The following is a 23,157-nucleotide window of genomic DNA, read 5'->3' as shown; positions in this document are numbered from 1 at the left end:
ATTGAATTCCCTTCCATGTTGGCCTAATTAGGAGCGTATTGTTGTTTTGCCAATACGAGGGGTTACACTAATACATTGGGATGTTATGTTCGCATTTTATTGCTCTACTACAAGACTGAGCATCTTGAGTATATCCAAGCAGAAGATGCCTTTAGTATGGAATATATTGCCAGTTGGGAACCCTTTTTTCCAGTGCATACCAGCAGTATGCAGGATGAACTCAAGTGGCAAGTGGCTATCACTCAGCCCGAGCATTCAATGCCAAGTGCTGACGCTCGCATGTATTCCGTTCCATTTGAATATTCCGGCTCCGTAAATTGACAAAATTCAAAACAAATTAAACTATGGAATGATGAGTATGCACCGGCTGCTGATGAACAAGTGCACCCGCTACGGTCATGTGCTGCGGCCTTCGATCTGGTTTCCCCGGCGGAGGCGGACTGCGTCCTCATCGGGACATCACCTGAGTGCTCCCATCCAGGTGCGACATGGCTCCCAGGCGCCTCGAAAGGATGTGCCCATGCTGCAAATAAGTCCCGGCAAGAAACTGGACATCGAGGTGGACTTTATTGTGGCCAAGGACCAGCCGCACCAAGTGTCCCTGCCCACGATGATCTACTTCTACAGCCCACTGAGCCGCCTGACCACCAAGTTGGCTCTCCTGCGGCTGAAGCTCCTCTGGGACTGGGACTTCTCCGAGCAGAAGTTCATTGAGAATTCGCGCCAGGCAGCCGCCGTTTTCACGGACTTCGTAAGGCGTCGCCGCAACCGGAACGTGGAGCGATGCAGTACGCCCATGGGCTTCAAGCAGATCAAGCACGACCTGCTGGATGATCCGCCCGACTGGCGGCTCAAGATGATGCGCTTCGGGAAGGAGCACTTCCGGCGGGCCATTCCGCTCAAGGTGCAGCTGCTGCGGCACTACGACCATCGCTTCGCCTTCCTGGACGTGGTTTTTGTGGCGCTGCGCAGATCCAACGACTTCCGGTCGCCGGCGGAACTCAAAGAGATGACAGAGCTGCTGAAGGAGTATGTAGATCCCGCTCAGCTGAGGGTGCCACATCCGCTGATCTTCGCCGAGGTGTTCATGCGCTTCCGGCGCGACTATTCCGTGGAAACCACGAAGATGGGCAATGTGCGGGACAACAATCGCTGCATGGGCCAGTGGCTCGTCTCCACGTACAAGGTGGTGCGCTTCGACATCCTCAACCAGCACCCGCTGTTCGACATTCCCGAGTTCCAGGAGTGGATGCCTCCGGTGCTGCCCCGGATGGGTCGCAGCTTTGAATAGTTGGCGTCTGATTGAAGAGAAATCCTCGTGCTGTAAGATTCTGGTATGCAATTGTAAAATTATGGGTAAGCCCGTCTCCATGCGGACTAAGATGTAATTAACCTGTTGGGAATATATACAATAAAATCCGTTCATGTGATACTCCCCACTAACAATGTTGAAACTGCCAGAAACAGGCCTTCGCCAGTGTGGTTGATAGGGAAAACGAGCACATTTTCCCACGCAGAAATTGCCATAAATTTGTAATTAGCATTGCTGCCCCTGTCGCCGACAAGATTCATGGGCGAAGTGATGCCGATACTGCCAGTTCTCAGCTGGGAAATCTTTGCCAGGATAGTTGATGCCGCAAAGGAGGTGGGGAGGAGAGGAGGAAAGCAGGGGCACAGGTGCAACTCACTCACCTGCTCGCTTATCGGAACACGTTCCTCTCTGCAAGCCTGTCAATAAGTTGAATTTACTATGCGCGTGAGGCGAAAAACCACAGACTGCCGGCTGCAACTGGGAAAATGAGGTGGTGGGTGTTTGGGAAAGGTCTGGGAAAGCCCTCGACTCTCTTTTCTTTGGCAGTCGCGCCAAGTCGGACTTGGCGCGATATGCTGCGGCTTCTGTTGCTGCCACTTTGCCACTTGCCACTTTTCACTTTGCCGCTGCACTCAAATTTAAAGCGTGCAATGTTATGCTTTTAATTTTCCGCTCAATAAAATCCTGTGGCTTTGGCTCCCAGAAATTACACTGTTGGGAGCCATTGCCATTACGTTGCTCCCCCCTCGGCTCCTCCCGTTTTGGCCCTTTCATCATTACGATGCAATAATGAGTTTCTGCAACATTTGCTGCAAGGTTATTGTCCCTTAATCAAAAATGCGGGCCATCGTTGTGCTGCGGAGAATCCCTATTTAATGATTAACAAATTTCTTTGGGTAGTTTAGCTGGAAAAGCTATTTAAACTATACATTCATACCCTGCTTTGCGGATTGCAAACTTTATTCGAGTATTGCTCAATTAATAAACTTCTCGAGTGCGTGAAGTAGGTATGTTTGTCCTGATACACGTGTAGCCCAGTTACTAAGAGCTGGAAAGTTATTACTGGGCGCCTTTTAAGTTGAAGAATTGAAATTATTTGCGAAATTGCTCTGTCACGTGAGCTGCGAAAACAAAAACTTTGCCAACCCAACCTAACCAGCCAAAACATGGATACGGAGGCCACAACCGAAGGATACCCTAGCATCGCAGCTACAATGGAGTGGGAGGTGAAGTGGAGTGGGGACCAGGACACAGGACACTCCGACTGCTTGGTGGAGCGGCTGGCTTGGCACATACTTCAGCTCCAATTGGAGTGGAGCTGCTCACCCGAGGACCACTTGCCCCGGGAGCCATGACAATTTTGTTTTCCACTCGGGACACTGACCGTAATGGCCAACAAAACAAATGACGGTGCCATTGACAGGACAGTTAAAGAAGTTGGCTGGGAGTTGGGGAGCTGGGGGGTGGGAGCGGGGTTTTTGGGAGCCACTATATCCTGCGATGACAATGACTTTTTAAATTGTTTCATGAATGTGTCAGTTTGGGTCAGAAAGTTCACCAGCGAAGCGCAGATGCAGGAAAATAAATGGCAGAAGATTGCGCCCCCGCCAGAAAGAGATGGGTAGAGTGGTGTGGGAGTGAGAGGGGGCTATACGCTGTGCAGCGATCCACTTGGTTAACATCATCATTATCGTGAGCATGACGATTACACGATATCGCTACGTGATAATGAGCATGAACGGGCGAAATCAGACTTTATGACTTCATTTCCCATCCAACAAACCACCCACCCATCCACACACACAAACACATGCAGACACACACCGGTGAATGTGTGTAAGAGCGACTCAAATTGCAGGTGTGGCAGCCACACCGCAGACTCGCAGTTGCAACACCTGCGACTTGCAGCGAAAAGCCACCAACTGTGCCACCCGTTTGGCACATTTCTAGCCAGATCCGATAGATAATAAAATCATAATAAACTTCTTTATCTATAATAAAATACAGTATAGTAAGTGCTTTTCTATCTCTAGTTTAAAGTTACCCTTTAAAGTGTTCCAAGGATAATTAGGTTTGCAATTTAGAGCTTTGAGTCCTGCATTAACTATTATTTTAGCAGGCATTCATCTGAGGCATGCAGCACTGGCCATCAGGATGCCGTGTCAGTTAACTGGACCCTGGGCTAAAGTGCATTTGATGCTGCCGCCGCCCGGCAAACCAACCACCCACCTGCCACCACCCACCTTCCACCGCCCATCTGTAAAGTGGGTGGCGTCGAAGCATCGAGATGCGGACACCGTTGCAGACACAATTAAATAGACATTCGCCGGCTTTGATAGCGCCATTTGGGAGCCGGGGGGTGGTGGAGCCAGGTGTGGCAAATGGGTGGGCGGAATGGGCGGAGTGGGTGGGAAAAGCTATTCGTGCGCCCATGAAGACCATGAAGAGAGCTACAAAACTTTATGCATGACATTGTGGCGCAGTCAGCTCGCTAAATCAAATTGTTGCTTATCCCCCGCAAAATCTGCGGCAATTTTTCATGGTTTCTTGCGGAAATTTCATTGGGAAAACTAATTCACATGCCCGCTTTTCCCGCTAAGAAGGAGAACGCAAACATGCAACTCAACTCGAATTCAAATTGATAAAGCACATTGAAACGAGAGAAGTAAACAATTTGGCATGCAAATTGGGGAAACATGCACTTCACGACTGACTGCACTGCGAGGGCAGTTCCTGCACTTCCCGATAACAACTGGCCACATAATGCGATTAAGTCATATAAATCTCGTTTATTTTGTGCAGAACCTTTTGAATTAAGTTGACTTTTAAATGTAAATTCTTTGGTATTTCTGATTCATCTGAGCAAGTTGGGAGATAGGGCCTAACACCAAAGTTATCAGCGGCAAACTTTACAATTTCCCCCGGCTTGGGTGACATTTTCCACATATGCATTTTCCGAGGAGCATCGCCCTCGAAATGCGAATATCTCCCAGTTTCACCAGCCCACTTTTCACGTTAATGCGTATGCATAAAACTTTTGCAGCACATGACTGGGGATAAGTATGGGAAATATTTAAAAGAAAAGTTTCGACTTGGAGAAACACTTGAACAGCTGACGACGCCGACGACATTGGGGTAAGCGGGAAAATGGGAATTGGGGAATGGGGGGAAAGTGCGGAAAACTCTGGCGCCAGACTACCGAGCAAATAATTTCAAATTTACCCCTAAAAACATGGCAAACATTTCACATTTCACAATTTCATTTTTTATAGTGCCACATTTAAGACTGTGCAACTGGTTTGAAACACTTTTAATGAGCACTTGAATGGCTGCCGAGGGGGCGGCGGCGGCAAATTTATTTTACTTTACCCCGGTCGCTGATGAAAAATTACTTTCATTTTAATTAGGAACTGCATCAAAGCGCAAAGTAGGAGCGAGTGTGTGCGAAAAGACGAAAAATTAAATTAAAAACACTTTTGTGCATTTAAGCAAATAAAGAGAGCGTGCCCCACGCACACACACATGCTGCACACCCCCTCCCAAGTGGGTGGTCTTATGTGCTTGTGGTGGCAGAGGTGGAGGGGAGATGGGGGAGGTGGGATTTTCCCAGCACTGTTTTTCCTTGTACGTGCCGAGCGGAGTTTTATTTTTTAATTAAGCTGTTTACATTTAGTCGTAATGTCCTTGCAGCGTCCCTTTATGGCAAGCGCGGTTTTTGTCGCCTTACCTTCCACCTTTCACCTCTCACCTGTGACCACCCACCAGCACCCAGCACCACCCACTTTCGCCCACAATTGCAGTGGCCGCACCTTTGTGGGTCAAGTGAGCAGCCAAGTTCTTGCAGCTGTCGGCAGCACAATTAAAAATGTGCAAACTTGCATTATTAAAATAAAGAATTTCATTTCATTTCGCCCGACACTTTTCCACGACGGATTTTCCCCCCCTCCAAAACGCCAAAAAAAAAAGGAAAAACAGACAAGAATCGGAAAAACCTGGAAAATGGCTTTAATCAGCTGAACGACCGCAGCTTAAATGGCAAAGCATTTATATTTTTTACAATTCGATTAATGGCCGAAGGCCAAAAACGCGGCCTAGTTGCAGCCTAAATGTTGCACATCCTTTGGCAAAGGGGCAGCAACAAATATTAATTAAATTGAGCATGCAAAGTCAATTAATTGCCACGCTTTTGGTTAATTAAAGTCATTGAAATATTTACATACATTACGTACATGCATATCGATTGTGTATATCGGCATACACGATTCAATAAATTAACATTTTTTGCCCTTGCAGACGACGCTTTCTACCTTTTGCCAGGATAATTGGCCTCAGGTGCGACAGTTGGTAATTAAAGCGAAAGCAAAAAGTTGGCAGCCCAAAAAAAAAGAATTTTCAATTATGTAATTGCAAATATCGATAACACATTGTCAAGGCAATTCGGCGACTTGCAACACTGCCAGCGAAAGAATTGCATTCCACTAAACATTCCCATCTTCCCAGGCAAAACTTCCGAGGCAAATCTTCCAAGGCGTATTTTCCAAGGCGAATCTTCCAAGGCAAATCTTTCCAGACGAGTCTTGCCAATCAAACAGGTGAGTTTCCTTATAATCAGCGATGTGCATTCGTCTTTAACTGCGATTCCTCGACTGATTGACACTAAAATCAAGCGATGCAGCGCCATTAAATCCCACTGCAGTGCGCTTCGTTACGCGTTTCCTGGATGAGATGACTTCCTCAATCGAGGAACATGTCATTGCCTCGATAATCAGAGCAGATTCACCGAATTACGAAGCGGAATCTCGTTCAGTTCTCCCACAGAATCGTAGTCCATCGATTGTGGCAAGAAGCCTTGGCCCCAAACGCAGAGGCGTGCACACAAAGTGGCATCCACATTAGCAGCTCTTCTGCTCATTACCACTTTTCTCTGCTGCCACGGAGTTGCAATGGACGCGTGCCTGTTTGTTGGTCAACAACAATCAAAGTGCATTTGCGTTGTTTGGCGGCATAAAAGCCAGAGGAGTGGCACTTTCGGGGGAAGGGAAAGGGAGGATGCAGCGGCGGACATTCCAGGGGATTCAAAGTCAACGACCCAGTGTTACCAGAGTCGTAAATTTCCGCAGCGTGGCAAGGGGTGCCGTTATAGAAAAGTATACTTAATAATACTGTTTAACTTTCTTGTAGAAAATGGACAGCAACGGATTCACTCGCGGACTGCAGGCTGAAAAAATACTCTCTGCTTTTACGGATGCAAGTGGCACCACGATGTTCAACATCAAGTTCAAGGACTCGCCAGTGGTGGAGCAGCTGGCCGCCTGCGATGCCAACAGGCGCATTCCACACATTGTCATCGAGTTCTACTGGGACCACCTATCCCTGCCCCTCGAACCCGAGAAGGGGGAAGACGCGAAGGGGGAGAGCCAGCGAGGATGATTATTAATTAAATTCAATTATGCAGCAAGCGAAACGATGTGTTTGGATGCTCAACGGCAGGGCGGAGTTTTCTTTTAGCGCCTTGCCGCGCGAATCGATCATGAAAATTTACGAGGCTGGCGGCCATAAAAGCCAAGCAGGGAAAACTAAGACAGATATCAAATTCGGATTAATGGCTCTCAAAGAACCATAAAATCCTGGGGCGCAACAATTAGGAGCTGGATATCGCCGGATATGTGAGAGTTGCCAATTGCCATGGAATGCCGGCAAATATGTTGTGTCAACCATAAAAGCCAACTCGAATGCCTTCGGCACTTTGGCCATGAAAACCAATGCAAAGTCGTTAGTCGTTAAAGCCTACAAGAAGTTCTGCCCCTCAAAGATGTCGATGCCAATGTCGAATGGAACGAGATGATGAAAAAGTTCGAGTTTGTTTTATGGCCGCACTTCGGGAATTACTTTCCATTTATAAATTTATAATCTCGCCCATAAATAAGCATTGCATCGCGTACTTCTGGCCCTGCTAATGGACTGTTCTCTGGCCAAAGTTTTCGATTTAATGCATCATCGTAAAAGCTGTACCACTAGTTTGGTTTGTCCTGGTTGGAAACTGACTCTGATTTTGGCGGATCTCCAAGCTGTCAGCCAACGTGACCTAACAAGCAAAAGTATCAATGTGACTTTGTTCCCAAGCAGCACAATATGGAAACTTTCAATAGCTTCCTTTAGAGTTTATAGTTCGATTTATAGAGTCACCGAAAAGAGCGTTTTAATGACCTTTGACGACCTGCTAGCATTCCTTCGCCGACCCAGTCCATTTGACAGGCCTTTTTCAATTAAAACAAATTAAATGCAAATGTCAAAACTGCTTTCGGGGAATCCCCCGCCGCCGACTGTCGCTCCGTCATCTTTGGGGCAGCTTGGGGTTTTGACAGCTCCGCGGCACAGATGATGAACTACAAATTGGACCGCGGTGGTTGGGTGCTTCAATGGATCGGTGGTTTGGTGGCTTGGTGGGTGGTATGGGTGGTGGGTGTTGGGTGGCTGAGTATGGTATTCATGGGAAAGTTTTGCGTTATTTTGGGAGCAAGCAAGTCTGGTTGGGCGCCTTAAGCGAGCTTAAAAGTTGCCGGCAACAAAGTTGGGGGCTGAGTTGGCGAACAATAAGCAGTAAAACAACGGATTTGAGGGATTTTGAAACAATAATGCTAAGCGGCCAAAGTAAATAAAACGAAAGTGAAATAAAATATTCGCCGGCAAAAGTCCCTAAAACCGTTTCCTTTTTTTTTTTGTTTTTGCTTACGTGCGCCTTAGTTGAATTTTATTTTAACAATTCCCGGCGGAGTTTTGTTTTTGTAAATCGAGAGCTTAAAAAGAACTCTTTCGAAAGATTCGGGGCATATGCCTAAGCTTGTCAACAAGGTGGTTTATTTTTTATTACCCAACAAAGCTGACTAAGTGGATTGAGTGCAAAGTTACTCAATGTTTAGTGTCTATTAAGTTGTGTTCTTAGCTTAAGTTTAATTTTAAATAATTAAGCACTATGCACCGAATAAAATGCAATTACTTTTGCTCTCAAGTTCATCCGATGCCACAAAATCTCTTGCCACTTCAGCGCTGCAACAATTCGCAGACGGGAAGCTCAAGTTTGGCCTAATCTCTTATTCGCTCCTGACTTGGCGTCATTTTAGTCATTAAAACAGGTTCAGACCGAGTAATTTGCCAGCCACTTCGGGCCGAAAGGCGAAGGGAATGGGCAGATTCTTCCACGCCGCTGCCTTAGTTAGTTGCCCTCTAATAAACTGGCAGCGGAAATTTTTAACAAGTTGTTGCCAGTGCACCAAGCTGGGCTGTAATTAACGCAGGACAGATGCTGGAAGAGAAAATGGGGGAAATGGGGATACGGGGAATGCTGGATGGGATGCTGGATGCTGGCCAGGAGGAGCTGGTGGAGTAGCGTCGTCTGGTGGGATAGACGAGATTTTGCATATCAGATTGCTGCCCCGGCTCCAGTTTGTCCCTGCCCTGTGATTTAATAATCAGAGCTGGCAGTCAAAACTATCCAGCAACTGCGGAGCTGCGAAAAACTGACATGGTCGTTGGTAAAGTGTATACACTATAGCTATCTAAAATCTATATAGTAAATATATAAAATATGTACTAAAAACCTTATACCAATTAGGTATATAAGTGGGCTGGTTTGGAAGAAGACTCAAGAAACAAATAATTAACAATGAAACATCAGTAAGTTATTTCACGTACTCATAGTTAGGGTATTTTTAGATGAAGGGCTAAGCCAGCTCGCCTCTTTTTCCTCGATTTTTCTTCTCCAGGCCGCCTCCGAATTCTGCCAATTCCCACCGCCCCCCGCCCACTGCAGTTTTCCAGGCAATGCAAGCTGCAATGAAAAGCGCGTGCAAAAATGAATTGTGCCAATGCGGCGGATGGGTGATGCGAGATGGGGAGATGGGGAATGGGAACTGGGAAATGGAAAATGGGATTCGGCGGAGGATTGGGGAATGCGGAGGCCAAGTCCTTGGCAATTTGCATAAATTTAGATCAGTGACACATGGCGTCCGCTAATGGAGGCAGTGGGAGCAGAGCAGTCGGAGTAGCTGCCACTGGGAGTGGACATATATCAGGGAGCAGGGAGCTGGGAGCAGGGAGCCCACTCGATCCGCGGACTCAAACAGTTTGGCAAACATTGCCAATTGGCGTTTAATTAGCGGCTAATCCGTTTGCCACTGCCTGCGAGTGGGCGTGGTCAGTGCGAAAGTGGCACCTTCTATGCCATTCCCCATTCGTTTTTGGCTCCAATTTCGCATCTCCGCAGGTGGCGATGATGACCCTGCCCGGCAGTCCAATTAAAATGTCGTGTATCTCTGCGGTGGCGCCACTGCTACGGCCACTGCCACTGCAACTGCCCACAGAAGGTCCATTGCATTCCACTTGGGTGGCCGGCGAAAGTGGCCGCAGCCACTCTCACCCACTAACCATGGAATGCCAATGGAATCGGAGACTGGCCTTGTCCATTGGAGCGAAACTTTCAGCGGAACGCCAGAGTTTGATGGGAACTAGGTGGCCAGGTAACTAATCTCTGGATTTACTTTTCAACATCCCCTAGACACTTAACTCCACAATCATTCAAGCTCGTTTAGCTTGCTCCACATTACACTATATAATTTTCTCGAATTTATTCAACATTTTGCAGCCATAATGGCCCTGGAGGCGATTTGTGGCATGAATAAGTTGCCCTTCATGCGGCGCTTCGATGATGTGCAGTCCGAGTGGCAGAAGGAGCAGCTGCGCGAGGCCACCAGTAATTTTGCCAATCCCTACGAGCTGATGGCGCCTCCCTTCGAAAGCGTAAGTACAAGTGAAGCATTCCTTAGAATCCATCTAAGATCAAAGCTTTCCTCAGCCCGCCGAGAATCTGCCCAAAATCCTGGCGCATTGTGGCATTCGCATGGACTTCGACCACGGCACCACCACACTGGGCTTCAAGTACCGCGGCGGAGTGATCCTGTGTGCCGACTCCAGAGCCACCTCTGGCCAGTACATTGGGTCCCAGACGATGCGCAAGATAGTGGAGCTGAATGACTACATGCTGGGCACCCTGGCCGGAGGAGCCGCGGACTGCGTCTACTGGGATCGGGTGCTGGCCAAGGAGTGCCGGCTGCACCAGCTGCGCTATCGGAAACGCATGACCGTGGACACGGCGGCGCGGATCATCTGCAACATCTCCACGGAGTACAAGGGCATGGGTCTGGTGATGGGCATGATGCTGGCCGGCTTCGATGACGAGGGTCCCAAGCTGATTTACGTGGACTCGGATGGCATGCGGTCCCATGGTCAGGTCTTCTCCGTGGGCAGCGGCTCGCCATATGCCCTCGGCGTCCTGGACACCGGCTACCGGCATGACCTCTCCGATCAGGAGGCCTACGACCTGGCCAGACGAGCCATCTACCATGCCACCAGCAAGGATGCCTATTCCGGCGGCATCGTGCGTCTGTACCACATCCATTCGGAGGGCTGGCGAAATATCTGCAACACGGACTGCTCCGATCTCCACGATTCGTATTGCGCATTTGGTTGTCCGGGAAACGAGAAGGATGACCAAAACGCAGGCGGTCCTGGCCAGGATTTGCCCTGCTCCAGTGGCTGGACGAAGAAGAATCTCACAGAAGACAATTTGCAGACCAAGCTGGCAACGGTTTGAAAATTTAGGAATTATTAAAGCATCATTAGGAACGAATTATGAAAATTACTGTGGTAGTAAAACTTCTCTCTAGCAAACGTATGAATTTCAGTGTTTATGGTAATGGGAATTGGTGGCAGTAAAGAAGTCCGGAATTTGCCGAACCGTATGTTGGATTGTTCTACTCGTATCTAATCCTCTTCAGATAATGAAAACAGGAGCTGCATACATACATGCCTCATGCCCCACACTTGCCACATTTTAAAAGCTGTGCTTCTATCTAATTTTTCCACTCCCCAAACTCCCTTCCATTCCACTCCCTCCTCCCACTGCTCCTTCGCACTGCGGAAAATATACGAGCAACTTTCGCTCGCTAAGCGAACTTTTCCTATAAATCAAAATAATAACTTCTAAGCTGGCCATGACTTTCCCCAAATGGGCGTGCCGCACACAAAATACGGCCAGCGAAATGTTACCCGAAATGTTGCATTCGGTGTCTTTGGGTTGTCATCAACAAATGTTGCAGATGCCACTGCCTGGAGACTCCGGCCGGGGGATCTGCCCCATCCCCGCCGGAAAAGCGCAACCACAGACATTAGCAGGCGTAGGTCATCCACTCGCACCCACTGGGTGGTGACCCTCATCCCCATGCTCATCAGGATCTTCCTGCTCCTGCCTTCCACGACTGTTGAGGCGCTCTGAGCTTGCGATAAATTTAATAAATTACAAACCAAATCCGCAAATTTGTTGAATTCCAAAAGGAGCAGTGAGAGCACCAAATGACTACATGCGGAAATATAAATATAAATTTTATATTATTAATATAAGCCAAAAAAAAATACCAGCAAATAGCAAGAGCTTTTTAAAAAAGTTCTTCCCCAGTGTATATTTTATATTTCTATCACGCAGTACACTTTTTCTCTCAGTGCTCAAGGAGTTGGTGGCAGCATTTGCACGGCGTTTTGGGCACATGTGAGTTGCAGCACGTGTGTGAAGCGGCAGCATTGGGGTGGTGGGCTACAGCGGGGGGGCAGAAGGCGTTTTGTGGCAAAAAGTTTTACTGTAAATTGCTTTTAATCTAATGAACGTCGCCAGCAGCAGGAGGAGCAGCAGCAGGAGGAGAAAAACTGGGGGATGGAGACAACTTGGCAGTTCCCGAGAGTCATTTTTCCTCTGTGGTGTCATTAGAAAATTACTTAAAGCCAAAGCCAGAGCCGTGCGGCCCAAGTTCGGAGAATCCTCATTGCGGGTAAGTGGAGTAAAAGTGGCGGAAAAAATGCAACACCCCGGGTTAATGGGTCAAAACTATTTTGCGGCAGCAAACGAGGTTGCACTGGATTTGTGTAGTCATTTCAATGGTGGCAAGAAGTGGCTACGCACAAATTTGTACATACAAATTTGTGGAACAACAAAATATTATATTTACTGGTCCTTCAAGCGAACAAATGCTTAGAGGATTATGCCATTAAAATATTATTATACCAAAACACCAGCAGACTGCACTCTTTAAAGAGCGAACTTAAAATTGCAATTTTTATGAAAATTTCCCTGCCTACAAACTGCATTGAAATTTGCTGTGCAAAATATTAGCATACAATAATGAAGTGGTTGTTTTCAAAACAACGCAAAACTAATTGCCACTATCGATTTTCGCCAAATTAGCTGCTCTCCGTCTCCATTACAAAATTCGCCCAGCCTTCAGCTAATATGGCATAAAAAGCTGGTCGAAAAAAAGTATAAAAAAAAACGCAACAACCATAATTTAAATTAATTTGCAAACAACAAGAGCAGCGGCAACAACAAGTTGCAACACCTGCCATGTTGTTGCTGCTGCAGTTGTTGCGTTGCTGCTGCGTTGTTGCTGCTGCAGTTGTTGCGCTGTTGTGTTGCTGCTGCTGCTGCTGCCATTCCACTTTTGTCAACGAGCTCAAATTCAATGAAATTTCACACTTTGTCGTTAAAAGCGCGCCGCTTTTGCCAAAGGTGGAAAGTCGGTAGGGGGGAAGGGGGGCGTTAACTGTCAGGCATAAGGATGCAAATATGCAAATGGATTTTGCCACGGCGCAGCGGGGGGTGGAGTAGGAGGCGGAGTAAGAGGAGGAGGAGGAGGTGCATCCGAAGCCGGCGGAGATCGTAAGAGTCTGCCAGAGTGTTTGACAAGCAAGCGTGACTGCTCGCTGGGCGGCGACTGGGGGGGTGGGTAGTGGGGATGTTGCATGCTGGCGATGATGATGATGATGTTGCCCCTGTCACAGGCCGAAGCTGCAGCAGCAACACTTGGCCGAGAGCTGCATAGATGGCGGCTCGGGAGACAGCGGATGTGGCAGCGTTGCCTCGTTTGGCAGTTTCATTAACCGACTGCGGCGTTGTGGCCAGGGGGAAGGGGGGAGGGGGCTACACGACACCAGGCCAACTGCAACTGCAACAAGAACAGCAGCAGACGAAGCAGACGCAGCAGCAGCAGCAGCAGCAAATGCAAATGCAACATCATCACCCATATTAGGAGCAGCAGCTACAACAAAATTGCTGCACAGCGAAAAATGCAAGAGGAAATTTAGATATAATATATGCTATTTAATGCTATTTCAATATAAAGTACTTCTTCATAACAAATATAATTTCACTTGCTAGTACAAGTGTAGAGGGTGTTTTTTGCAGTGCAACAGCGACAACATCTTCTCCGCCAGCAGCGTCAAATGCACTTCCAATTTATCAGCTCTGGGCTGCCAGTTTTCCTTGCCTTCAGGAGTCCCCCGAGTCCCCAAAAACCCCCTTCACATGCTGCTTGTGCAACATGAGGCAACATCAAAGTGCAGATGTTGTTGATGCGCCGCTGCTGTTGCTGATGTCGCTGCTGCGGAGCGATGTTGCAGCTAGATGTTGCCGTTGTGTGTTCCCCATTATTGCTACTTTGGCGGCAACTGCACATTAGTCGCATATCTGTTGAAATTCACGGCAATTAGTTGGCGGCCCAGTGAAAAAAGCAATTATGGAAATCAGCTATCAAAGCGAGTTAATTATGGGCCATGGAAATGGGTTCAATTATGGTACATCAGTGGAGAGAATAGAACAAGAAAGCGGATATGTGGCCATTTCAAGCAATTTGAACGATTCAAGGAGCATTTCTGTTATTAATTTATGACTTTGACTTGCGTTTCATTGATTGTAAGCGGAGTTTGACCATCGATATTGCAATAGGAACTGCAAGCACCTCGTTATGATTCCCATTCATTGATTCTGCATCGTTAATCTTCTGCGAATGCGAAATGCGAATCCTTTTTCGAGTGCTTCAAGTGCCGCCAGTTAAACTGTGTCACAGTTATATACCATTATTCGCTTATTTCGCTGAAGACAAAAGGATTCATTCCACTTTTCCTTCGTCCTTCTTTTTTTTTTGCCGGCAATTGCATTTTATGTAGCGACAACGGCTCATTGCAGGCATTTTTGCGCAAATCCTTGTGATTGCAATGAATAATATTTTTAATGCAAATAACCAGAGGACAACAGGGGACTAGGGGCTCCTCCTGCTCCTCCTCCATCCGGCTGGGCGCTGGATGAGATGACAGTCGCGCTGACAGGCGCCAAGAATGGCAATGAGGCGGACGCCAAGTGGGGCGGGACTCCAGCGGGAGCTCAGCCGAGTAAGCTGTTCCCTGGGTACTCCTGCTCCTGCTCCTTGCTCTGCTCCTTGCTCTGCTCCTCTCGAGCTCCTGCTCCTCCGCGCGACGCATTTCATTCATTTTCTTTTCAATTTCAATTCCCGTCAAGATTGCTGCACCTCCTCCGCCAAGTGCCACCCACTCAATGCTACCCCTTTTCTTCGGCATCCCATCTCTGTAGTGGAAATCGTCGTCGCATCGTCCGGTAATGAAATTTTACTCATTGTTTCCCAGTTTGGCACTGGCGCATTGCCCTGGGTGTTCCCAAAAGTATCGAAAACGGTGGATTTTCCATTTTACTGCGCTATAGAAACAGTTCAGAGTGATTGTTTTTCTTGATTTTTGAAAACTTATCAGAACAACCCAGTTGATACCCCCACTCGTTCGTATCTGTTATGTTCATCGGCTTGTCAGCATTGTCAGCATTGTCATCGTCGACGTCGCTCCGCTGCACTTCTATCATTATCATCATCTGATATTCATTACAGTTGCGACATAAGAAGATTGGGGCAGGGGCAGGGGAAGGGGAAGGGGAAGGGGGGGAGTGCTTATTATTATTCATGACTAGTAATTTGTTATCTTCAGTTGCTCGCATTGTTGTGTTCCTTTTCGGATATTTAATGAAATTGCATATTGCACTTTTGCGTGTGTTGCATGTGTTGCATGCTGTGCGAATGTAGGTCAAATACGCCCACTTCTTCGCTTTTTCTTGCAATTTAATGCGCAGTTACTAAGGACACGTAGACAAAGTGTATTTAGTTTATTTTATTTTCCGAAACATTGGCGCCGTAACCTAATTTGCCCAGCTTTCCGACTCCTGCGACTCCTGCGACCCCTTTGGCCAGCGAGCCATGTCTAATTTATGCAAAAATCGACCCTGGCAAGTCAACTGGCCATATTTCAGCCATTTAGGCCAGACACAAACAGCCGAATTCCAGCCAGCAAATATCCACACACGTACGCATATCCATATATACAGTATATTCATATATGTATATATACTCGTAAGTATATATTTGCGTTTTCGGACATATCCGAGTGTAATAACTGGCATATTGTATGCAAATGGGACAATGAATAGATTTTTGCCCCGGGCAAGGCCACTCCCTCCGATCCACGGTTCATTCAATTAGAAAGACAATAAGTTATAATGGAAATTATGGCTGCTGATGAAGCGGCTGGGGAAACATGAAATATAATCAGGTTTAAAGGCCGCACAACTAACATTAATTGGGAATGAAATTGTGGGCAGCCAGCTGAATTATTCGGTAAACTATGGCCATACATATACATATATAGCCATAGCCCAGAGTTTTCAAATGTAATTCCAGGCTCGCTTTAAAAGTCGTTTATTTAAACATGAACAAGGCAACAACCCATTCTAAGTATTTGCCCAGTTCTCAAGTCAAACACAAACAAACACGTAAGCAGTCAAGAGCAATTGAAGCATTTGATTGCTGTTAAGTTTTTAAGTTGCAATTAAAAAGCCAGAAGCCAGTCATTCGTTAAAGCGTTTGCCAATAAAATTCCCTGAATGCAATTAATTTCCGGACGCACAATAAATAATAGCAGCGACCTGGGCCTTTGGCCCAAAAATATGAATGCAATTAAACCGGAATGCAGTGCGCTTCTGCTCAAGGACATGCGAGCATCCTTCGGAAAATGCGGGAAAATCCACTCCGAGTACCACATGGAGACATGGAGATGCCAGGTGCGGTGGCTCAAGGTTACGGGCTCCAGCTGGCCGTGTGGAATGCTCTTGGGACCTGACCAGGTTTAGTTTAATTGAATGTCAACCTGATGGGCTGATACATAGGCACGACGTATCCTTGAAGCTGCCTGCGTCTGTGGACTTGGGCCTCCGGCCTCCCCAGTGGGATATTTATGGAGCACATCGAACGGGAAACGAATGGAAGCACTTCAATGAAATTTATGTAATACAAAGACTAAATATATTGTTACATTCTCTGCGGCTCGGAGAAGGGCAGACATGCAAAGCGACACGTGGGAAATATGCTAAAGAACCATTCATACCCGCGCATTTTCCAACGCAAGAGGTATCATGTGCCAGCCGATTATCCAATGCATAATGCATAATATAAATTAGAAATAAATACACATTTTAAATATATATGTTAACCATAAGTCCAAGCACTTTTCAGATATTTTTAATGTACTTAAGTGGGTGTTGTTGGTTTAAGTGCTAAATAAACACTTGAATTAAGCCAAGTGGCGTTTATTTGTTGCAAGCGGTACTCCCGCGTCGAGCATGCCCCACTTCAGCTGCTGCTCATTTGCAGGGCCAAAGCAGCGACATGCGATACGAGCACGCTCCACGCTCCACATTTCACATATCCTTTCCCCAGGGATGCAGTGCGGCAGTCTGGGTGCCCACTGGGTGTGTGTGTGTGTGTGTGTGGAGAGCAGGTAAACTGCAGCAAATTTCATACTATTGAGTGGTTTTTGAGTGCATTTGAAATAAATGTTATCAATGAAGTTGCATACTTTATGGCCGCAATGCCCGACACCCGCCCCAATCAACCCCGAACCCAAGCCCAAACCCAATACCAACCCCAATCCCAAACCCGAACCACATGCCGACCTCAAAGTCCCCGGAGACGTGGAGTGGACTGGAGTGGAGGAGTGGAGGAGGTGTGGGGGCGTGGCCGTATAAAATGGAACGTTTTTAAGTTAAGTGCAGTCAAGAGAATCGACTGACTGACTAACTGACTAAATGACTAGCCGACTGAATGACTAGCTGACTGAATGACTGAATGACTAGCCGAGTGACTGAGCGACTGAGCGAGTGAGTGTTTCAATTTGTTTGATGGAAAACCAATTGTGGACAAGAGCTCGTCAAACTGAGACTTGAAATTCATTTAAATGCCGCACCATTAAAGCGAAGCCCAGTTGCATTTTACCAATTTCCGTTGCGGACCTTGCCCATTGATTAAAGTTCGGATTTTAATTAAAACAAAAACAGGCAGATGGGCAGATAGTTCGACCAAATATCAAGTGCCGCCCATTGCAATTGCAATTTTTGAGCTGCCTGCCGAAAAGCATCGAATAAATCACAAAAGCGAGCTAAATGCCCAGAAAAAATCTTCTCCGGGCCAAGTTGGTGTGAAAACATTTTGCTGGCAACAAACAAAAAGTGAGGTAAATCACAACCAGAGGTTGAAATCGAAACAAAAATAAAAACAATAACAAAAGGCGCATTCAAAGCCGGCAAAAACTCGACCGAAACCAGAATCCGGGCTTCGCTGCAAGCCATTCCGCTCCCCAAAATACCAACACCGCTCCCATCGCCATCTCCATCACCAAACCCATCACCATCTCCATGCCCATCCCCATCCCCATCCCCATCCTCATCCGCATCCCGCTGCAGTCAGTCCTCCGCCGGTTCCATTTCGATGGTACACTTTTGTCTGCTGATTGAAATGCCGTTTCAATTTTGATGTTTCGTCCTTTGTTGCCGTTTTATCCTATTTTTATTTATCGATTTCGTCCTGTCGCATCCCCTCTTTATAAATAAATGTTTCAATTCGACCATAAAAAGTGCGAGGAATATGCAAATTCCATTTCTCCGCCAGCTTTGCTTTTTCCGTTGCTGTTGGCTTCCAAACTGAGTTTTTCAGAGCCCAAAACGAATGATTAAGCCAAAGTCCATGTCATTTGCCAGTCAAGTGGAGTTGATACTGGACATGTCACTAGAAAATTGCCTGACACCTAAACTCTGTTTATATACATTTACTGACATTTATGTTGATCAAATAACCCATAAAACCTACATTTTCCCATACATTATAGAGTGCATCAGCATTCAGCTCGAATGCAACAAAATCACACAATTTTATTTAACAAGATTTTAGGCGTTCGATTGTTGCATCGATTTAAGTTCTTTCAGAGTGGAAAATGGAAATTTGTTAGCTTCAATGTACTAATGGATTTTCCGAATAATGGATTACATATTTTCTGCACTTTCTGCACTGTCGCAGTTGAAATAAGACTGCTGAATTCCCCGCTCACATTTATCCGCGGAGAACTCAATTAAGCCGGACTCGAAGGCGTCCCACAACTTTTTGCTGTCTAAACCACAGCGATCCGGCTTAATTGAAGGCAATTATGCGCTTATCAAAGCCCCGCCCCTCGGCCCAAGGAATGCCCATGCGATTGTTCCTATCACTCGGCCATAATTAAAATGTTTTCTGCCCGCCGAGCCGGAATCCGCAAAAAGTGGCTTGAATGCCCGTTGCCGCCAAAGTGGGCCCAATTAAGAGGAGCCAGTCGAAGCTGTGAGATGCGGACGACAGCCCGAGCTGGACATCTGGACAACTGGCCATGTGGACAACTGGCCAACTGGACATGTGGACAACTCCACCTGTGGCTGCTGGAAAGAGGCATTAAATCAATTCCGTTGTCAGCTCGCGCAATCCTCAAACGGGGGCATGTGTATGAGTATATGGGTATCTGTGTATAGACCAAAAGGCGGGAGACACGTCCAGATGGACGGCATGCATCGGTGGCCACAGCTAGATGCTTTGTCCCTGGGTCTCCATTCCCGATTTGCGATGCCCGATCCCAGCGATTCCAGCAATTTAACACACAGCGAAACGCCAAGAAATGCCTGCGATTCGCCCGACAATGAGAAACGCGTCGAGGTTACGCTCAATCAATCTCGCCCAGCGACAAATGTGCGTCCTTTTTTTCGGCTTCTGGTTCTCGTTCTGGACAGTGGACACTGGACAGTGGACAAGGAGAAGGGGACACCAAGGAGGCTCACGTGCCTCTGGCTCGCCGCTTATGGGCTCATTCATTTCATTTAGCTGCCCATGATTTATTCATGATAATTACCTCATGCGCTTAATTAAGTGCTGACTTCTTGTTGGCCACGTTGAAGTTGAACGGAAACGGAGGCTTCACTTTAAATATTCAAAGTCCGTCTAAAATTCGAAGTACTAAGCTTTCGCGACGTTTTTGAGGGATTATAAATTATAGCTTACTGTTTCAAACAAGTGCACTCGCATCCATGTATCATCCATTAGGAAACTGAATGCTCCTTTGTTATATAGTGCAGCACTCCACTTGGTAGTCTACATTGGCAGTGATTAGCTGGAGCATTAGCCCCCCTTTTGGCCAATTCTGCTCCACTTCAGCACTCATCTCCGCGCTCATTTCCGCCTTTGCTAATTCGCCAAAGAAAGTAATTAAGTGGACTTTTTTTGCTGCACTTCCGATTTGATTCTCGCAAGGGGAGCTGGGAACTGGGAGCTGGGAACTGGGAGTTGGCATGGAAGCGGACGGACATCATTCACACTTTTAGCACATCATTCGCATTGACTGGACTGACTGACTATCATCTAATTAGGATACCATTAGTAGCCTCCCCGTGCGGAATCACCTGGCTTTCAGCCCGCCGCCAGCTCATTGTTTTAGCCGCTTTGGCTGCTCCGGCTTCGCCTGTCTAATTAAAACTCGTTTAGCAGCAATTTCAATTGCGTTTCAAGAACCTGTTGCCAAGACTTTCCGCAGCAGAACTCCACCTCACTCCACTCCACTCCACCTCACCCGCCTGTCCCATCATCATTTCGCATTTTTAATTCCCTCACTTGCTACAAAAAACTTAAATATCTTTACACTTAAATCTTGAAAATGCTACAAAAATCTACACAAAATATAGAGTATAAATCGTTATGGCAGGGTATGCAGTCTTCGAGCCACTTGCACGACGCAGACTCGCTTTTTTTCCAGTGCAGTGTAACAGGGTTTCCATTTCCATTTTCTTCCTTGCGCTGCTGCTTTTTGCTGATTGTGTAATTTTAATGTAATTCGCTTTTATTGTTTTTCATTCGTCTCCTCTCTCTGTCGCTGTCTCTGTCTTTGTCGCGGTCGCCGTCTCTTTCTCCTTTCGCTCGTTGTCGTCGGTGTGTCTGACATTAATTGCAAGTGCAAAAAACAAAAGCGCTTGTGTGTGTGTGTGTGGCAAAAACACAATAAATTATAATCGCAAAAGTTGTACTTTTTGCGAGCGGCCTTTATTGATTCAATTTGGCGAAAAGCGAAACTGCACGCCGAATGGGTAACCTGTCTGCCGGCACTAAGCACCTAGAGCCCATAAATCAAATAAATCGGTTTAAGGACCTCCACCAACCAGGCAACCAACCAACCAAGCAGCCAACCCATCGATCCTCCCACCATCAGCCCTGTGGAGCAATTAAAGTTTTTCAAGGGCCATCCGCAACTGCAATTATGATTCAACGAGTGCCGGTACTTTTCCGTGGCCAAAGACAAGAGGTAATTGAGTGCGGGGTGCGGGGGTTCGGGGGTCCGGGTCCTGATTCCGGCATAACAGCCGGATACGGACCCTTCTGGCCTCTCGCACAAAATCTACATTACCATGATAATTTATGGCGTCTGTTTTGGGGATCAGGAAAATGCCGGGGGGAAAAGCCCAGACACAAAGCCCTGCTCTACTTCAGTTTTTTTCTTGCGATTTAATCATTTTCGTTGAACTTGAATACTTCTTGCCAACTAACAGGGAAGAATGCTAGAGCATATGTATGTAATATGCAGGGCAACAAGGTAGTGGCATGCACTGACAAAAATCTAGTAAGGATCTTAAATACTTATAAAGTGGTATGGAAATATTCCAGGTTCAAATTCGAATCAGTTACCAGCTGAGAATATGAATTTACTTACTGAAATTTTCCTCAGCGTGTGCTTAAACATTTGCGGCAATCGCATTACTCCAGCAAAATACAGCAGAAAGGACGCAGGCCAGGGGCGTCGGCAAAAGGGGGCGGCAAACACGAGGGGCAAACAGGAGGAAAACGTAGAGTTCATCAAAAAGGGATTTTGAAATACAAATGAATTTTCGGCATTCGCTCGAAGGACGTCAGAGACAGAGGGCTTCGGCTTCAACCAGTCCAAATAGGCGCCCACAAAGGCAATGAGCCGGGGGTAATGGGGCTGGGGGGTTGCGGGGGGTTGGGGGACCCCACAGATGAAAGCAGATAGAGAGATGTACCCGGCCAAGCCTCGCAATCAGCCAAAAAATGAAACACTTGCCTATGTGTCGAGTGCTGCACTGAGAGAAAGTGCTCTTCAGACTAACCTTTCTTTTTAAACACATACATATATATTACCTTTTAAGTGAAAGTTACTGGTACCCAAAATGGCCTCCAATACTTTGGGTATTTGCCTTTATTTGGTTTTCCCCAAGTGATTCCCGTTTGTTTGAGTGTGAGTGGGTGGGTGTCTGCCAGGGAGGTGTTGGCGCCCCACTGAAACAAAGAAAGGGGGGCAAAAAAATATATAGAGAGGCTGGGAAAAACTTTTGCTTACTCTGCGAGAAATGCCAATCAACCCTTTCCTCCGCTGGCATGTGGAAAATGCACGAGCGCGGCTCGGAAAAGCGGGGGCTTTTCGGGGAAAAACAGGGAAAGCGAAAACAAAGGGTGAGAGCGACTGTCAACAGCAGCATTCTTCAGGGGCGGCCGTAAAAACGACGACTCATTTGTATTTCCTTGTCAGCTCCTCTGATCTGCTCTGCTCAGCTTTACTCAACTCTGCTTGGTTGTTGTAATTTTCCAAATCATTTCAGCGGCTCAGTTGGAAAACTTTTCAAACGTTTAACTAGCCAGCCTCCGCCGAAAACCCCCTTGGTTTTCTCTCCTTCGAGTTCCGCTGGCTAGAGGGGATGAAATGAAATGCCAAAGTAAAAGGCAGCGACGCGGATTTAAAAGTTTAAATAACTTTTATGTATCTCATTACTCAGAAGTGACGGGGTCACCAGGCAGTGTTCAGTGCTCCTCTTTGGCACTCCGCCAAGCGGAGGGAGCTTGGGAAATAATCACAATGAAATCGCATAATTCAATTACAAGCCTCGTTAAGCCGGCTCAAGCGATTTTGTCACACTATGCCCGGGCAACTACAGAAAGGAATCACAAACAAAGGGCTCGAGTAGCGCGAGTTACAGTCGTACTTCGTGTGGAAAGTCCAGACGCATTGCAACTATTTGCTCGTTAAAAAAGAGCCAAGTTCATTCATCAGTCACAGCATTAAAGAGCTGGTTTGACCGAGCTAAACTACTCTGTGCTATCCAGTTACCCATTAACGGGTTATAGCCACTTAGGGAAGCTGCACTGTACCGCAGCAGACATTAAGTATCCGCCCCATCGGATGGACAACACCGATTCCGACTGGAAACGGGGAATCACGGTGATTTGTGCCGGCTTAGATGAGGCGATTATCGGTCATATCGACGGATAAGTGGACGAATGCGATAAGAGGCTTTTCCGAAAAGGGTTTCCCAATGCCCACTGTACCTATGTCAGCTGAGATCACAGCCAAGTCGGCCAGTTGCTAACATTTAAATCACTTAACGTGGCTCTTTCATTGTCCGAGTCTGGGGCCTGCTGTTTTGCACCTTTGAGCTTTTGACTTAATTGAGGTGCTACGGAAACTCAGATGGGTCCACCACCCGAATGCTGCTCCCCGCAATTAACAAGGATTGCAAAGCTTCCAGCTCCCCATTCCGTTTTTCCTCCGAGGAAATT

General features: G+C 46.9%; 3 protein-coding genes across 3 annotated transcripts; all 3 read left to right on the top strand.

The window, feature by feature from the left end:
• The first annotated feature begins 254 nt into the window (after window positions 1-254).
• Window positions 255-1,443, top strand: LOC122614092. Its single transcript, XM_043788566.1, has one exon. It carries the CDS (start codon window positions 350-352, stop codon window positions 1,289-1,291), a length of 942 nt encoding a protein of 313 aa, XP_043644501.1. The 5' UTR covers window positions 255-349; the 3' UTR covers window positions 1,292-1,443.
• Window positions 1,444-5,754: 4,311 nt separating this feature from the next.
• On the top strand, window positions 5,755-6,762 carry LOC122614650 (heterochromatin protein 1). The gene is made up of 2 exons (XM_043789266.1): window positions 5,755-5,904; window positions 6,494-6,762. The coding sequence occupies exon 2, from the start codon at window positions 6,497-6,499 to the stop codon at window positions 6,740-6,742; it is 246 nt and encodes an 81-aa protein (XP_043645201.1). The 5' UTR covers window positions 5,755-5,904; window positions 6,494-6,496; the 3' UTR covers window positions 6,743-6,762.
• Window positions 6,763-9,867: 3,105 nt separating this feature from the next.
• Window positions 9,868-11,042, top strand: LOC122613924 (proteasome subunit beta type-5). Its single transcript, XM_043788344.1, has 2 exons — window positions 9,868-10,108; window positions 10,164-11,042. The coding sequence occupies exons 1-2, from the start codon at window positions 9,959-9,961 to the stop codon at window positions 10,959-10,961; spliced, it is 948 nt and encodes a 315-aa protein (XP_043644279.1). The 5' UTR covers window positions 9,868-9,958; the 3' UTR covers window positions 10,962-11,042.
• Window positions 11,043-23,157: the final 12,115 nt, after the last annotated feature.

This window comes from Drosophila teissieri, chromosome 2R (assembly GCF_016746235.2).
Source record: "Drosophila teissieri strain GT53w chromosome 2R, Prin_Dtei_1.1, whole genome shotgun sequence".
Taxonomy (NCBI): domain Eukaryota; kingdom Metazoa; phylum Arthropoda; class Insecta; order Diptera; family Drosophilidae; genus Drosophila; species Drosophila teissieri.
Note: the sequence above shows the minus strand (reverse complement) of the source record. Positions and strands in the feature narration are given on the sequence as shown.

Excerpts from the sequence above, each read along its gene's own strand:
- LOC122614092 (XM_043788566.1), top strand. The coding sequence starts at position 350 with ATGATGAGTATGCACCGGCTGCTGATGAACAAGTGCACCCGCTACGGT.
- LOC122614650 (XM_043789266.1), top strand. The coding sequence starts at position 6,497 with ATGGACAGCAACGGATTCACTCGCGGACTGCAGGCTGAAAAAATACTC.
- LOC122613924 (XM_043788344.1), top strand. The coding sequence starts at position 9,959 with ATGGCCCTGGAGGCGATTTGTGGCATGAATAAGTTGCCCTTCATGCGG. Across the intron at positions 10,109-10,163 it reads TGGCGCCTCCCTTCGAAAGC|CCCGCCGAGAATCTGCCCAA; the intron begins GTAAGTACAAGT and ends AGCTTTCCTCAG.